Below are 16,035 nucleotides of genomic sequence, written 5' to 3'. Positions count from 1 at the left end.
TGTATGTATGTATATCGCGCAAATATTAGCAGCAGTTTATCTAATAGGAATAGTATTATGTCTACCATTTTTTTCACGTTAGCGGTCACTAGTTAAGCCTACAAGTTTTAAGTGATTCTACGTCATCTAGGCGTTTTAAAATGCATACCTATGTATGTAGTTTCATTGCTTGATAGACCTATCAGCAGACTCACAATGTAAAGCTCCAACTTTTAGTCAGCCAAGGCACAATTCATTTCCAACTTGGTTAGTTGAGTTTCCCACCCAGCCAGTGTTGGAAACTAAGTCCATCAAAATGGGGAATTCAGTTTATTGCACACTGGTGTAGTTTAACGTGCATGTTTGTACCAGGAACGATTGATGAAGACAAATATCATTTTTTGATTAATGGGCTTTGAAGTTGGAGTTTGTCAGAATTAAGGGCGGGCTTGTGCAGTTACTTATTAGGACGCGATATAATTATTTCTTCGTCTACGAACTCAAACCTATAGCTAGCTAGCACAACTATAAGAATCGATCAAACTTTTTCCTGGCAACATGGCAGCAAACTGTCAGTTGGTAACGCTGACGGGGAAGAACTTAAAGCAGGTCAGCAAACAGCAGCTAGCAAGCCTGACTAAAGGAATTCGACATTCTCAAACTCCACAGCTGTACTATGCGAGCCAACAAAATTTTTCTACGCTACTATCCACCAGGTAAGCATATCCTAAATCGGTATGATCGAATTAGGCATTTCTATAGACTTTGAAATAAAATATCTTTAACGAAAACTAAGAGTATGAAGCTCTCAATAAAAGCAAAACATAATTTTAACGTCATGATATGGCTTCCAGTTTTTAACATTTGCCCAAATACGATGACCTATTTCAATTTTCTTACACCAAAGGTCTGGCCTTAAATTACCGCGCTGCCGATAATACCGATCGTTTGCGACACTTTGATCTTCTCGACCTCGATGTCAAGTAAGTTGGTAGAATAAATAAAACTAGAACACTCACCAAAACTCCTGAATCCAAATTATAGAACAAATGTGGATGCACTGGCGGACAGTATACTGCTGCATGAATTGCAGACACACGATTCAATCAGCACCTCCTCTGCTAGTTCTAGTAATTTAAATTCAAACGTTCTTGATAAGCCCGTCATAGGCGGTGAAGTTGGTTTGTCCGCTACCGTGACCGCATCCAGTTCTCAAGATACCTTTAGTGCCTTGAAACAGGCGATCAACAAATTGCAACGAAAGCTGCTTGAGCCCGTCAAAAAGAAGTTCTATCTGCACAAGCGCCATGTGTCGCACATTCTGCCGCTTACGAATGTCTGCTTTGATCGTGGAGGCGAACGCTGCCTGACTGGCAGCTACGACCGGACCTGCCACGTTATAAACACCAACACAGCAGAAGTAGAACATGTGCTGACAGGACATGACAACGTCGTTTTCTCCGTCGGGTTCAACACGCCAAGATGGTCAGTAAGCTATGGTTTTTGGAATAAAATGCCATCCTCTTTTCTACATTTTATAGCGATAAGGTGGTCACCGGCTCCTTCGACGCAACGGCCAAAGTTTGGTCTGCAGCAAGCGGCCAATGTTTGTGCACGCTTTATGGGCACAACGCTGAACTTGTCGCCGCCGAATTTCATCCGTTGCACACTTACGGTTTGGCCACCGCATCTTTAGATGGTACAGCCCGTGTGTACGATGTGGAGACGGCACAGGAGTTACAACAGCTCAGTCACCATAGCGCAGAAGTGATTGCAGCTCATTACAATCGCGATGGCCAACTGCTGCTAACAGGTTCCTTTGATCGTACGGCCGCTATTTGGGATACGCGCAGCAATAGGTGAGTGGAGTGTTATCCCCATCATAAAAGTAGTCACCAGAATTACAATGCTCTTGCCCTCAGCTGCAGTCATCAGCTACGCAGCCACAGCGCTCAGTTGTCCAACTGTGTGTGGAACTTTAGCGGATCGCTGATTGCCACGGGGTCTCTAGATAACACTGCGTGCATTTGGGATGTGCGTCGCTTGGACCAGCCGCTGCACCTAATCTCCACGCATAGTGATGAGGTGCTGGATGTTAGCTTTGATGCTGCTGGCAAACTCCTGGCCACCTGCAGCAGTGATTGTACTGCTCGAGTTTGGCAAGTGAGTGGCGCCATGGAAGAGCTGTCGGTCATGGCTGGACATTGCGATGAGGTATCCAAGGTATGCTTCAGTCCGAGTGGCTGCATGTTGCTGACCGCCTCAGCGGACAATACGGCACGTCTGTGGTTGACAGAATCGGGAATGTGCTCCCAAGTATTAGCCGGCCATGAAGCAGAAGTGTTTTCATGTGCGTACAGTTATGCGGGAGACACTATTATCACCGCTTCTAAGGATAACACCTGCAAATTCTGGAGATGATACGATTGGTATACGGTGCAGCTGCAGAATGATGACGACTGAATTGCAAAGTCTTGGATGTTTTTCTTTCAACATTTACTACAAACTTGAGAGTTTATCTTTTGTTATTTTTTGTTTGTTTTGCTTTTCTTATAATTTTATAATCAACTTCCGCGGCTTACAAATTAATAGGTTTATTTTCGGACATTATTGTGGTTTATCTATTTGCTTTTTAGTTTTTTATCTTAGTTTAGACTTTATATTTTTGTTGATTGTGTTTTTTGTTGCTATTTAAGACGACTTTTTTAAGTTTTGGTTTCTTTTTGCTTTAACATATTTTTACTTTACATTATTAAAGTTTGCTTCGCTTCACGCTTAAGATTTTTTCTTCTTATACTCGTACATATGTAAAAATGAACTAAATGATCATTCAGTAACAAACATTTTACAACTTTCTTAATCCGCAACATTAATACATAAATTGAAATACAAATTAGTCACCGGTCCTAAACAAAATTTAACACGATTTTATGCAACGGTTCTCATATTTAGGTGACTGAAATGGATGACATTGTGAACGATAGAAGGTTTCTGATGTAGATGCTACAGTTTTAGGCGACGAAGACGTGGACAGTACAGAGCGAAAATATAATGTTTTTGCGAGCACTGTGCAGTACGTTACTTTACATAGTTCTAGTAAAGACTTGTATCTCTAGCAAGTATTTAGGTAATTGGTATTTGTTTTGAGACTGTTGGTACATGGGAATTGCCTCACTCCTACTGCGCTTGAATGCGATCTGGTTGGGCTGTTCCAATATTTGTAAAAATCACACATAAACCAACAATATACATAAACAGTTTACACAGATTATATACATATATATGTGTGTATGTGTAATATTGATTGGCTTGTGCGATCTTTTCTGATTGCCGCCTGGCTCTTTTTTATATAAACTATTATTAGGTTTATTATTATCATTAGTAGTAGGTTATGTCAAAGTAGAAAACGGTTTGGTGTGTTTTGTTTGTTTGTTTTTGTTGTTACTTTTATCGTACTGTTGTTGCATTTGTATTGTATTGGATTTTGCATTCTAATGCGTTGGACTCTGTAAGAATAACAAAGAGCATAAATTAATAACCAGAGGAAATGATGAATGAATGAGTGACCTAAACAGCAGGCTTACATGATAGATACATAGCATGAAGGAGAGTCATGAGCATTTTTTGGATGAACATGCACGTGGTAAAGGACTTATCTGGGCTGTCAGGAGCTGCAGCGTTGACGTAGCAAATAAAGGGATACAAACAATACAAGACAAAAAGTTTGGTGGCTTTAAATTTTCAGTATGAAGGTTATGACTTAAAGATTTGCCTTTTGTTGTTATTGTGTTTTTTAAATGAACGAAATTTAGCATAACATATTTATGCTTCATATGCATACATAAATATATATAAGGAAGATAAAAAAGTTTGAACTTGGACTTGATTGCTAAAATGAGATTAATTAATTAAAACAAGAAACAGGACTTAAAAGCGCGTCATGTGCTGAGTGAATTGTGAGAGCGAAAAAACTGGGAGAAATTTTCTTTGTACGATTAAAAAAGCTTCTCCCAACCTGCATTACAACGATTTGAAAGCCATTAACGTGCGAGCGAAAGGGTTAAAAAGCAACAAAAAGCGCGGCAATGGCGATAAAATTTAAATGTTATAGAAAATATTGCGTACTTCACATGGCCGATCCGGAAACATTTGCTTGAAAGTGTGCTCAATGACATGATATCTGAAAAAATGAGAATAGAATTAGAATTAGCACCATAACTATTCGTTTAACTTACTTTGAATGCAGTCCACCGCCAGGAGGAAGCCCTTCAATGTCCTCTTTGTTTTGCAGACTCTTTAACAGATCCACATAGTCTGTCAGCTGTTCTCGCTCTATTTCCTCTGCAAGGAGAACACAAAAGAAAAGGCAGGCATTAAGTAAAGAATGTTGAATATGATGGTCGATTCATATTAAATATATGTATGTACACAAATTCTTATAGGAAGTACGAATTATTTGTTTAAGCTACTATAAAGTAAAATGCAACATTTAAAATATACAACCAAATTAAAATATATATAAGTGTGCTGCAGCATACAGCTTCTGAAGGAATGGAGCAAAATATAAAACTGCTATTTACTTGGACTTCATTCTTAGGAGTTTAGAAAATTTTGGTTCAAAATTGACAATGCCCATTCATTAGGTGGGTGTGTAAGGTTTCTTCAATTTTAAATTTAAAAAGTCACATTTGTCGGGCTTCTTAAAAATGGAGTAACACAAATACATTTTTGGAAAATCATAACAAAATTAGGATGTCACAGTGGAACACGCGTATCTCTCTTATTTTAGGGCCCTTTTAATACCCTTGCAAACGATTTTTTATAATTGGTCTTATATGTGAACATATTAAAAGAGGCATCGCTATAGAAGTTACCGGCAATGGAGCTGGGTCTAGTTGTTTGTATGTAAGCTAGTCTCTTCATGTTAGGACTTTTGGTGTAAAATTGCGCACTGATTATCTCTTTTTGTAAGATTTCTACTATATGTATAGTAAAGTAGAGAAACCATCTGCTTAAAAAGGTGGATCTAATTTGGGATATTGAGTTGTAATTCAGCTGTAGCTTAAAACAGATGCGATCGTCATATATTTAACTGATATGAATAACTTTGATTTTTAATTTAGATATTTTAAATATTATGTGGAAATTGAGTTGATTAACCCAATGATGCTTCGGACTATTTTGTTAAAAGGCGGCGGGTTATATAAAAACAGAGGAGTACATTGCTAGGGTATATAAGCTTCGGTGCGCCGAAACTAACGTGTTATTTTAATTTTTTGCTTGTTTGTTAGCTTATGCGAATGGCAAAGTGCAACAATTTAAAACTAAATGTCTGCCAAATGCATTTAGAGCAAACAATTTTAATAGCTTAATAGTGGTTGAGTGATTGATTAAACAAATCTGAAAGCATGCATTTCAATTGATTCCTAAATAAAAATCAATTGACTGGGCTTTTTTTTTAAAGATTATGGACAAATTCAAACATTTGGGCATAAAAACGAAAGGTGATATAAAATTGCATCAAAAAAAGTAAACAAAATGGTATTAAAGAATTTTTTTCAATTTACAAACTACAATATTATAAACATACCTTATGCTCACACATCTTAAAATTTGATTGCTTTCTGTTTATCTTGCTTTGACTGACACGCCCATTTTTGTTTTGTTTAAGTGCTTGTTCTTTTAGTTTACATGTAGTATTGAATTAGCTCATTTGATTGGAACACCCAGGGCCCAAGATCAAGAACAACAACAATAACAATGCGCGCGATTTTTCATAGAAAATTGCTTGAATACGTAAGAGTTACTTGAAAGAATTTGTAGGCATTAGTATTCGCTGGCTCTTGAGGAATGTAGAAATTAAATAGATAAACAAAAGTCAACTAAAATGAAAATTATCGAAATAAAATAAATTGAATGGAATTTTTGGAATAAGTTAGAGTGTATATTCAGCATCGGTTGAGTTTGTGTTTGTGTGCGGGGCGTGAAAGCAGTGAAAGTAAATGGTAACTGAAAACTGAACAAACACAGCAAACAAACACTTTTCGTTTGGTTTTTGAAACTTTTCTTATTCGTAATATATTTACTCGGCTTTTGTTTTTCAGAAACGGAAAATAATTATTTCACCATTTACTATAAGTACATCAGTTTTTTTTTTTTTTGTTTTTTGTTGCTTGGCTTACTGCTGATGTACAGTATTACTTGTAGTTGGTTTAGGGGATTGCTCAAGTACTTAGGTAGATATATTCACATATAATGCAAAGTGCCAAGGCTTAGAGCCTAAAGCATTTGCCTTGCCACAAGCATGATCTCATAAATATGTATGCATGTATATTATTTTGAAGTTAATTTAGACCTGTGTTATGTTTTGCATTGACTTGTTCGGCTTTACAGCTAGTCAAGCACTAGAAACTGGTGAGCATAAGGTTTACAATTATTTGTCTAAGTTTAAATAAAATTGTTTGCTTTTCGCTGTCTTTAGCATAAGTTCTTCAAGTTAAGTATTGCCCATTAACTGACCAGCTGCCTGGCATATTTACATCTTAGAACGATGCATGGGTTTTGAATTGGCTGAGCTGGGCATTTATTTACATTATCTACATTTTAAGTAATTTGTCTGGACTGTAAAGTTAATTTTAATATGTAATTCATTTACTCTAGTTATTGCAATTATTGTCCTCATTATCAAAGTGACATAGCTGCGGACAAATGAATTTGATTTATTTACATTAGAAATTCTCATGGATAACAAAAAAAAAAAAAAAGAAAAAAACCATGTCAGGACTTGCAAAAATTCATTTTAGAATTTACTGCTGCCTGCATGTAATTTTTAAATTGGTTTAAAATTATCTAAATCTATACACTATACATCACTACAAAATACAATACAAGTGTGGGTTTGTTAAACTAATACTTGAGCGATATTATAACACACTGGCTAGCTAATAAATATTTTCTATAAACACACACCATTCATTCCGTTGCACAAAATTCTCCTAGTTCATCAATTCCATATTTAAATTTTATTACTTCGTGTTAGTAATTTAGTAATACCTGCCCCTGTTATTTGCAACATTTGATTGGCTGCATCGAAAATGGTATCAAATATTTTAGTATTGTAAATTTGTAATCCCAGTTAGTAGTTATGATTGCATTTGTGCTTGCTGAGTACTTGTGGCGGGTGATTAATTACGCTATATGGACTGACTTATATTTAAATTTATAATGAATTGGGGAAATGTATGAAAATGGCCACAATTGATTGGTAGTTTTTGGCAGTTGGTGTAGCAACTAAAGTTTGTAAACATGATATAACTCGCATTCATTTACTCGCAAACTATCTTACTAACGAGTTACATCCACACGCAATCTATGCAATACAATACTTAAGTGAGGGGAGAGAACTCTATATGTATAAGTTTATCGACATTTTCGTTTTGGCATTGGCATTGAATAATGAATGGCAATGATTCGTGTGGTTTTTTTTTTAGTGTACTCGGCTTTTGTTTTATGGAAGGAACTTTTGTTGTTGCAACTGAAGTCGCTTTTCGGGTTTTATCTAGCTAAGGATTTACTAACTAAAGGTTTAACTACTTATACATTAAACATTTTGACTATGTGTTCTCCTGGTGGTTTCTCTATATAGGTATCAGTCAACATTTAGTCAACATGTGACCTACACGAGATTTGTTCACTAACACAGACGCTACTACGCCACAGCTCAAAGGTTACGACAATCGTTAAGGTTACTGTTACGTTAAACGATTAGTTATAAACAAAGTAGACGACTAAGACAACCTCTTGTGATCTTTTCAATTTGTTTCTCCAACCGTCGCTCAGCCTCTATCGCCTCTTCAGTTGGCTTTGGTGCTCCTGGGAAAGCAATTATGATGATGCTCATATTATCACGACTGCCCTGTGGATGCAAATAATAGAAAATACAAATTAAAGATAACCCATTAGGTCGTTAATGGTTAAATGCTGACCTTGTGCAAACAAGTGTCCACCACCTGATTAGCAATGTTCACCAGATCACTAGTTACTTTCAGCCTCGAATGTATAAAGCTGCACACATCCTCATTGCTCATCACATCCCAAATACCGTCACAGGCGAGAACCAAGAACTCATCGGTGTCCTGACGGCTTTGGCAAAATATTTCCGGTTCGGGTGAGACCAGTTGCTCGCACTGGCCCTTTTCTTTTACGTTTTTAAAGTCGTAGTCACCAAGGGCTCGGGAAACTGCAAGCGTGCCGTTGACACGCTTTATCATCACACTGCCGCCGGCATTATGAATACGTTCCTTCTCCTCGGGCAAAATGGGTTTGTGATCCTGCGTAGCAAAGACCGGCACACCCTGACGACATAGAACGGCTCTCGAGTCGCCACAATTGGCAATATACACTTGCGTCGAGGAGACGAAAGCACACACCGCTGTGGTACCGCCGCATTTCTCGTCATTCATCGTGAACTCGGGTAAGCTGCGCATTGCCTCGTCGATCTCCAGGAAACCTGTGCGTATACCCTTTACATGGTCGCCGTTTTTGAACTCCTCTGTACTGATAATGCTCCCGAGCAAATACTTTGCGCAATGCTCGGATACTTTGCAGCCCGCATGACCATCAAAGACGGCAAAGAAGCTCCAGTCATCGAGGGCATTGCCCAGACCAGTGCGCGCATAATATGCGTCCTCCATCTCACAGCGCCAACCCTGCATTGAGCTGACACCGAAGAGTAGCTTATTGCCCTCCCCTTGGTCATTATGTTTCACGGTTTTCGGTTTATCCAGAAATCCGCCCATTTCTATTGAACATACTGTGTTTGTGCTGTGCGGGTGGAATTATTAGTTGGCCTGCTGCTTGGAGGATTGAGCGCTGCAATAATAATCGGCGAATAGAAACATAGAGACGCATCAATAAATGTATGCTTGTATGTGAACTTGTGTGGGCGCCATTTAAAATCAATAAGGAATTGCTCATGAACTTTAAAATGGGTGCCGGTCCAATGCAAAATGTCATAAACAAACACACAAATGTGCAATAATTCAAGGATGTGTTATGGGTGGCGCCGCTGTTTCTGCTGATGATGATAATGGCTGAACTAAACAAACGATGGCAGTAGTTATTTTCTTTCTCAGTTGCTTTACATTGTTTCTCTCCATTACTGTTTACACATCGATTTATCAAAGAATTATTACAAATTACTATAGAAATTAGAGCAAACCCATACTATACACATGGGCAATTGAAAGTATGCAGAGTTGTAATTGTTGGCCGGGATGCCAGTATCGTTTTTACAGTTACCGCTCCCTGATGATTTGGTTTAACTAGGTTTACGTTGTAATTAGTCAGTGGTAATCTGTGATTCAGCGGACATGAGTCTGTGGGCCTCACCGATTGGAAAATCCAACAGAATTTCGCGCGCAATTACGAATTTCTATACCGGTGTCAGTCATTATGGACCAACACATTTTGGCTACAAAACTGAACTATTAGGCAACACGAACAAAAGAAATTATTTTCGGTTGTGAGGTGCACATAAAAAAGCACTGCTAGTATAAGCACTCGATACTGGAAAAAATGTATTACGCTACACAGCAAACTAAAAAAACAAAACAGTTAAAATGCTGAATGTGGCTTCAGTCCAAGTTTAGGTTGAAAAATCACGAATTAACAAACTAAGTGACGAAATAATGCAGCAACAAAAAAAGTTATGTTGCATAGTGTTTTTTTTTCACCTAAGTTGTGGTCTCCCTCGTTGCTCTCGCTCCTGGCTCGCTGCCGTTCACGCAAAATGCTTGAAAATTTGCGCTACGTATATTATACGTTTACTTGCACGACATTTAGCTGGTGGGCGAACACTAGAATACACTGTTGAGTTGCAACGCAATGAAAAACAGAACTTTTTCTACTATTTTAATTTTCTATTATTTTGATTAGCAAAACACGCAGCGAGTGACGCACGTACAGGGTTGTTGACTGTTCATCGAAAGAATCGATGGTATTATCGATAATACATAACACGACACCTAGCGGCATCAAACTACAACTTGAATGAAACACATGGCAGCTGTGAAATGTTTTGCCCATTGAGGGCGCTAATGTTCGTGCAATGAAAAAAATACACGTTGTCACCTAATTATCAGAAACATGGTGATCTTGAAATTAAAATCATTTGTATTTACGCATTGAATGTAAGTTATTGATTGTACATCAATAAAAGTGGCGTGAAATAAAATTGACCCCTTGCAAAAACAACATTAAAATCAATATACAATAAGTGTAGGTGTATTCCTACAGGTGATTTAGTTTTGAAATTAATAATATGAATATAATATAATATGATCAAATTTATTTTGTTATGGGGAACTTCGCATTTTTCTCTCCAAAAAGAAGTTTGCAGTAGCAGTTATTAGGCGAAATACTAGCACTGGGAGACAAAAACATTTAAATATGTATGTACATTTTGAAAAATTGAGAATCGCTCAGGAGAGCCTATCGGAGAACGTTTAGGAGAAACTTTTAAGGATTGCGAAAATCGGAAAACCCTCTTCCTACCGAAGTAAAGAAAAATCTGTACATCAAAGGGAGCTTATTACTAACAGTGGGCTGTAATAGCCGAGCAATACTAAATAAAATATTTTGATTTTAGGTAATATTGTAGACATTTGAAATATATACATATTTATAAAATGAAATTGTACGACCACCCAAACAGAAATCAAAACTGTCCAAAGTATTTTTTATGGCAAATTTTACGACACTTCTGGCCAACAAAAGGCACGTCAATTTTTCACACACATACCCGCGGAACTGAAAAAATTGTGTTGGACTGATAATCGCGATCAATGGCAGGAGCGACAAAATGTTCCCTTCGTCTCAGAGCCCGTTTAGGCCCTTTGCTATGCAATCTTATTTATGACCTTTCAGCACCCATGCACACATACAGTTTCAGTTGTGTAGTTCAAATCTCTGCCTATCTATATCTTGTTGAACATGTCCTGGCCTCAGCCTTTGAACTGCCGCTGGGAATTATTGGCAAGCAGGTTGGGATGGAAGGAGTGCAGTCAGAAATTTTTCGCTTAATTAATTTAGAAATATTTGCTGCACATGATTTCCAAAATGTCAAAGAAATATATAGTTGTGCCGCTTCGTTGACCTGCAATTGAGTTGTAATTGCCGCAGCCTTTGTTTCTACTGTTGCTATTGCGAGTTATGCAATTGAGCTCAATGGAAAGGCATCGAGGCACGGCCGGGCAAGTAGGCGTCAAACTGTTGTGGAAAGGACGTTTGCTCTCTCAGTCAGTCACCCATTCAGTTGGTCTGTCATTCGGTCGCATGGTCGGTCGACCGGCCGGTCAGTCGAAGACGTCGAGGAGGAGGTTGACTACAATTGCCAGTCATGTCTTCATAAATTTTATTGAATTGAGCCACTTGCAAGTGGCGGGGAATCGAACAAAACGGGGCGGGCACGGCAGGCGGGCCGCATCAACATGAGCAAACATACAAAACGGCCCGTGTCTGCGACTGCGACTGTGGCTGTGTCTATTTGACTATTTCATCTTTTGCCGACGGCGACGTTGTACGTAGCCTTAAATTGAATCGTTACAAATTTTGTTTCTCGTTATAGCCAGCGTTTTATTGGCATTTGCCTGGCAGGCCACCTCAGTCCCCGGTCCGGCACAGGCCCCCCGTATCCACCCATTCCCTCGATGGAGCCGCAGCTTACTCGTCGTTTCGGCAAAGCTGTTACCGATCTGAAGTCACATTATCGCACACTGCACGAAGTAGGGAAATGTAACTATTGATCTTAAGCTGATTTTTGTTTTTACAAATAAGACGGTATAGTGTAAGTTTTGTTTGTTTGCAAGCTAGGTTATTTAATAAAAAAAATATTATTACTTTGTACAAATTAGTGTGTATGTTCTATTTAATTTTTCATTAAAAACCAATAGCTGTAATCAGGAGACTCTCAGTATGCAATTTGGTTCGAAAGATCCAGGAAAAGTCGAATCGAAAAAAACTAGGTAGAAGATAGAAAAAAGCACGGCAGATCTCATGTAATACGAATAGATATGTCCGTCTGTCGATCCGTCCGTCTGTCCATATGAACATCGAGAACTTTTGAACAATAACAGACGACTGGACAAACTTTTTATGTAGATTCCATTTTCTATTTTACCTGCCTGATTTCCTTGATCTTGAATAGAAAGAAACTTTTTAATGTACTACACAACTATTATCCTCATTATTCCGGCATATTTTAATAAATTTCAGATTTTTGTTACACTTTAATTTGCATATTTCTTTTTCAAACCCATTTTGCATTAATCAGTATTCGGACTTTGTTATAATATTGGTTTGGAATTATCTTGAAACCATTTCTATCTTTGTTTCAATCACAAGCGAAGATAGATGATACATTTGGGGCACCACCTGAACCTAAATGTCACACAACTATTGCATTTAATGTGCACATGCGTCGAATGGGAAGGCGGCAACTGAACCCACGAAAAAGTGGCTGCCCAGAAATGTTGATCGTAGCATTTAAACGGTAGCTGGAGGATCCTAGAAATTGGGAAGCAGCGTTTAATAACTTCATTAAATGCCCTTTGACATTTATGTTAGACAATTATTTATGAGATGAGCCCTGTCCTCTGCGCAACTACTACTGTCGTCTATCGCTGTTGTCGGATCGCAGATCCAGAACATGTGCGCAGGTAGCTGGCCACCAGTTGAGACATAAATAACGTAATCATCTGATAATGAAATTGTTTACAAGCTCGGACTCGAAGGCACGCCCACAGCGACCATCAAGTTGAAAAGTAGAAAAGGTCGCAGTTAAAAAATGTTTTTTGTTGCTTTTGTTTATTTTATAGCAACCTTGTCAACGCTGATTAGTTGATCGTTTTCCAAGCCGGGCTAAGTACAGTAGGCTAATTGCTCTAATTTTCAGCAAACTCAACGAGGGAGAAGAGGACGGAGCAGCAGATGCATATACATAAGTTTTATGCTTCAAGGAGCTGCGCGCGTCTTCCAACTGCTTCGAATTTTTCGGCAATGCTATATGTATACGAGTATGTATGTATATGGCACGATGCTATTGCCCCTGGGACGCGGTCGATGACGATGGCAATGGCAATGTTGATGCTGGTGCTGATCTCAATACGTTGAAAGGATCAGCCGCAGCTTGCGCTGGCGATGCTTATCAATGTGAAGGGAGAACAGCTCGTACATTTGTTGAACTGTGGCCGAATTTGTCTTTTGGCTTCGGGCCGCCCTTTCGAAAACAATGGGAGCTTGGTATTTGGATTTGCCTGAGCATAGTCGAATAAATACTCATAAGAAGAAGAAACGCAAAAGATTTATTATGCTTGGTGCGCTACACTGTGAGGCTGTTAGCGCGTGTCTGGAGCGACGTTTAGGTTTAATTTAATGATGTTAGAACAGGAACATAATTTCTTGTAAATAAGTATAAATAAATAAAAATAAATAAGTATAATGTCAAGCAGTCTCCATTTCGACATACTTCTAATCCGTTAAAAAAAATTTAGCCTTAGTTTTAATTTGTAGTCGAATTTATGTTTATATACAAGTATATATCTTATATATATATCTTCATTCAATAGCATATAAATTCAACTTTTAAAGTTGTTCATATTTATTTTTTTAATGTATTTTAAATGCCTGATTTGTTTGCAGCATACCTAAGTTTCGACTATTCTGCACTCAATGTTGGCGGAAATTTTGCGTATATATCAACTGATCGATATACATTAGACATGGGGTCCAACGAACGAGCAAAATATGGTTTCACGTTTTGGTCACAAAATTATTATGTATCCTGATTTGATTAACAGACGCATTTAAAATTTCATTCCGCCAGATCATTATCTGGCACAGCTTTGACTTTGCTTGAGGATGCGCTGACATAAAGCTTTAACTGAGCAACTATAGAGGGACGAGAGGCTATCCGCGCACAGTAAGAAATTATTAGATCATCAACCGAGCAGCTTCAAAGAAACAGTGCCGTGAATTTGATTAACAGGAAGGCGCGAAGAAGCAGAGAAACTTTCCTTTCGTTTTGACGATTTCACCCAGTGCCACACTTCGAATTGCACGTGAAAAGGTGGAACGAGAACGTCGAAGTCATGGGTAGAGTCAGCGTCAACACCTACGAGTATAGTGGACATGCCATTTCGGATGGCTTGGGTAATTAGACAACAAGTGTCTAAAGAGGCGCACAAGTTCAAAAGGCCCCGTTGCTGGCTAAAAGCGACGCACTAATGAGCAGCAGCAGCGAAACAGCAAGCACAGCTCTTTAATCCACCCGCTGCTGCTCATCTGAAGACGAAGGTGTTAAAATCGAGACTGTGTCAACGAGCCGCCTTTGAGCTCTTGGGCAATTGCGCGCTTAACTGCCTCTGGGGTCCCAAAATGTGTATACAAATAAATTAATCAAAGAGAAATCGACGCTGCCCATTGCGCTCGCCTGCTAATTTTCATATGATTTATTTAATAAATTAGGCACTTGGCGCAGATCAAAGGCAATAACGACAGCACTTAGCTGCCGGCTCACTATTTAGTTGTCAAATAATTTGGAGTTTTTGAACATGCCGCCAAATGTGAATCAAAGGCGATGCGTCGCCACACTGGACCCGCTGGCCACTTCGGAAGCGGCTTCTGCTTCTGTCGACGCGTCGTCGGCCAAATCGATTTAATTTGTTTGTCCGACTTGAACACGGCGGCAGCGGCAACAGCAACGGCAACGCCAAAGGCGGCGGTAATGAAACGTTAAGTGTTGGCCAAGAGCAACTGTTTGGTCAACGGTCGTTCAGTTACGAACCGGCCAGTTGGCCTGTTTGTTTGTCTGTTGGATTTGGCTGACAAATTGTTTGGCGAGGCAGCCACTATACCAACAGAAAGTCTATCCGCCGACTTGCGGACTCAACTGTAATTTTATTTTAAATGCATCGCGCTTGTTGTTTACATGCAGCAAATTGTCTACGAGTCGCGTTTAATTGGCCAGCAAAATCGCTGCAGTCATATTCGATTGAGCAGTCGCGTTTATGTAAAGGCAAAGTGTGCCCAGCGCTTATCAATTTATAACTTCATCATAATCCCGACTTCACAAGGCATTATCCCACAGGGCATTCCATTGACGACACCAGAAATATGTTTTCCCCTCGAACAAAGAAGCTGCCGAAACTCAGTTAGATACCAATAACAACGCCAACGCCAACAAGGGGGAATCGACGGTACGGGTACGTGTTAACCACCCGTAGCCAAAGCGAAAGCAAGTTTGCTTATGCATTCGTTCCACCCTTCAGTACGGTGGTTCGGTGGTGGTGTTGAGCTTGTGCTCCTGCTTATGATATATGATATGAGAATGTTTGTAGCTATGTGTAATTTAGATGCAGTCGATAAGCAGCGCGTTTAACCTTCGTTACTTGCCATTCAGGGAACGGAATATTGGACTCAAGCCTAAGCTGGTCAACCCTTAGCACCCACATAGAGGCTGTCATCCTTCAGAATTTTGTACTGCCGCTGGCGCGTATTAATCCAATTATCACGCAGTGTGCACGAAATCACTTAATCGTCTCAAATGCGGAAGTAGCCACAGAAATGTAAATTGGGTTATGCCAGCATTTATGGTTAGTATGAAGTTGCAGTCTAATTCTCGTAGTTACTGAAGTCGCGGAGTAGTGATTGCAAGGAATACAAAAAGGGTATAATAAAGAGCTCACAAAACTATTGTAAGGAATTTACAAATAACGATGCTACTAAGTATATGACAAGCCGAAATCAAAGTTTGCAACATCATTAGTTTTATCTAAAAACAAACCAAAAATTACGCAAAATAGTTTTCCATGCAAAGACTTTGAAACCTAATCATTCCCTTGGTAGTTATATGCATAATAGAAAAGCGTGATTCAAGTTAAAATTGAATCATACTCAAGTTGTATCATAATATGGTTGAGATAGATAGTTTCTATGCCGATTTTGTCGAAAGATTTCGTTACCTCAATTTTGTTAATTCATAATGCTCCCAAATTTAGA

The 16,035-nt window shown here is 38.8% G+C and overlaps 2 protein-coding genes across 2 annotated transcripts; one reads left to right on the top strand and one right to left on the bottom strand.

Annotated features, from left to right (window-relative positions):
- The first annotated feature begins 655 nt into the window (after positions 1-655).
- LOC115621046 (dynein assembly factor with WDR repeat domains 1) lies at positions 656-2,400 on the top strand. Its single transcript, XM_030514568.1, is given in 5 exon segments — positions 656-695; positions 887-962; positions 1,024-1,489; positions 1,492-1,838; positions 1,902-2,400. Coding segments are annotated over 5 exon segments (1,428 nt in total).
- A 43-nt stretch (positions 2,401-2,443) lies between these two features.
- On the bottom strand, positions 2,444-9,895 carry LOC115621525 (protein phosphatase 1B). Its single transcript, XM_030515191.1, has 6 exons — positions 9,714-9,895; positions 7,965-8,850; positions 7,777-7,894; positions 4,215-4,320; positions 4,105-4,159; positions 2,444-3,485 (listed from the first exon to the last, which is right to left on the bottom strand). The coding sequence occupies exons 2-6, from the start codon at positions 8,775-8,777 to the stop codon at positions 3,471-3,473; spliced, it is 1,107 nt and encodes a 368-aa protein (XP_030371051.1). The 5' UTR covers positions 8,778-8,850; positions 9,714-9,895; the 3' UTR covers positions 2,444-3,470.
- Positions 9,896-16,035: the final 6,140 nt, after the last annotated feature.

Source organism: Scaptodrosophila lebanonensis, unplaced genomic scaffold, assembly GCF_003285725.1.
Source record: "Scaptodrosophila lebanonensis strain 11010-0011.00,11010-0021.00 unplaced genomic scaffold, SlebRS2 tig00000024-arrow-pilon, whole genome shotgun sequence".
NCBI classification, from domain to species: domain Eukaryota; kingdom Metazoa; phylum Arthropoda; class Insecta; order Diptera; family Drosophilidae; genus Scaptodrosophila; species Scaptodrosophila lebanonensis.
This window is presented reverse-complemented; position numbering and strand designations above follow the sequence as displayed.

What these genes read in the sequence shown, in the direction of transcription:
- LOC115621525 (XM_030515191.1), bottom strand. Translation starts at nt 8,777, where the DNA reads ATGGGCGGATTTCTGGATAAACCGAAAACCGTGAAACATAATGACCAA. An exon ending in AATTGAAAAGATCACAAGAG is followed by an intron (nt 4,321 to 7,776) that starts GTTGTCTTAGTC and finishes TTCTCCTTGCAG; the next exon opens with AGGAAATAGAGCGAGAACAG. An exon ending in GGCGGTGGACTGCATTCAAA is followed by an intron (nt 4,160 to 4,214) that starts GTAAGTTAAACG and finishes TCATTTTTTCAG; the next exon opens with ATATCATGTCATTGAGCACA.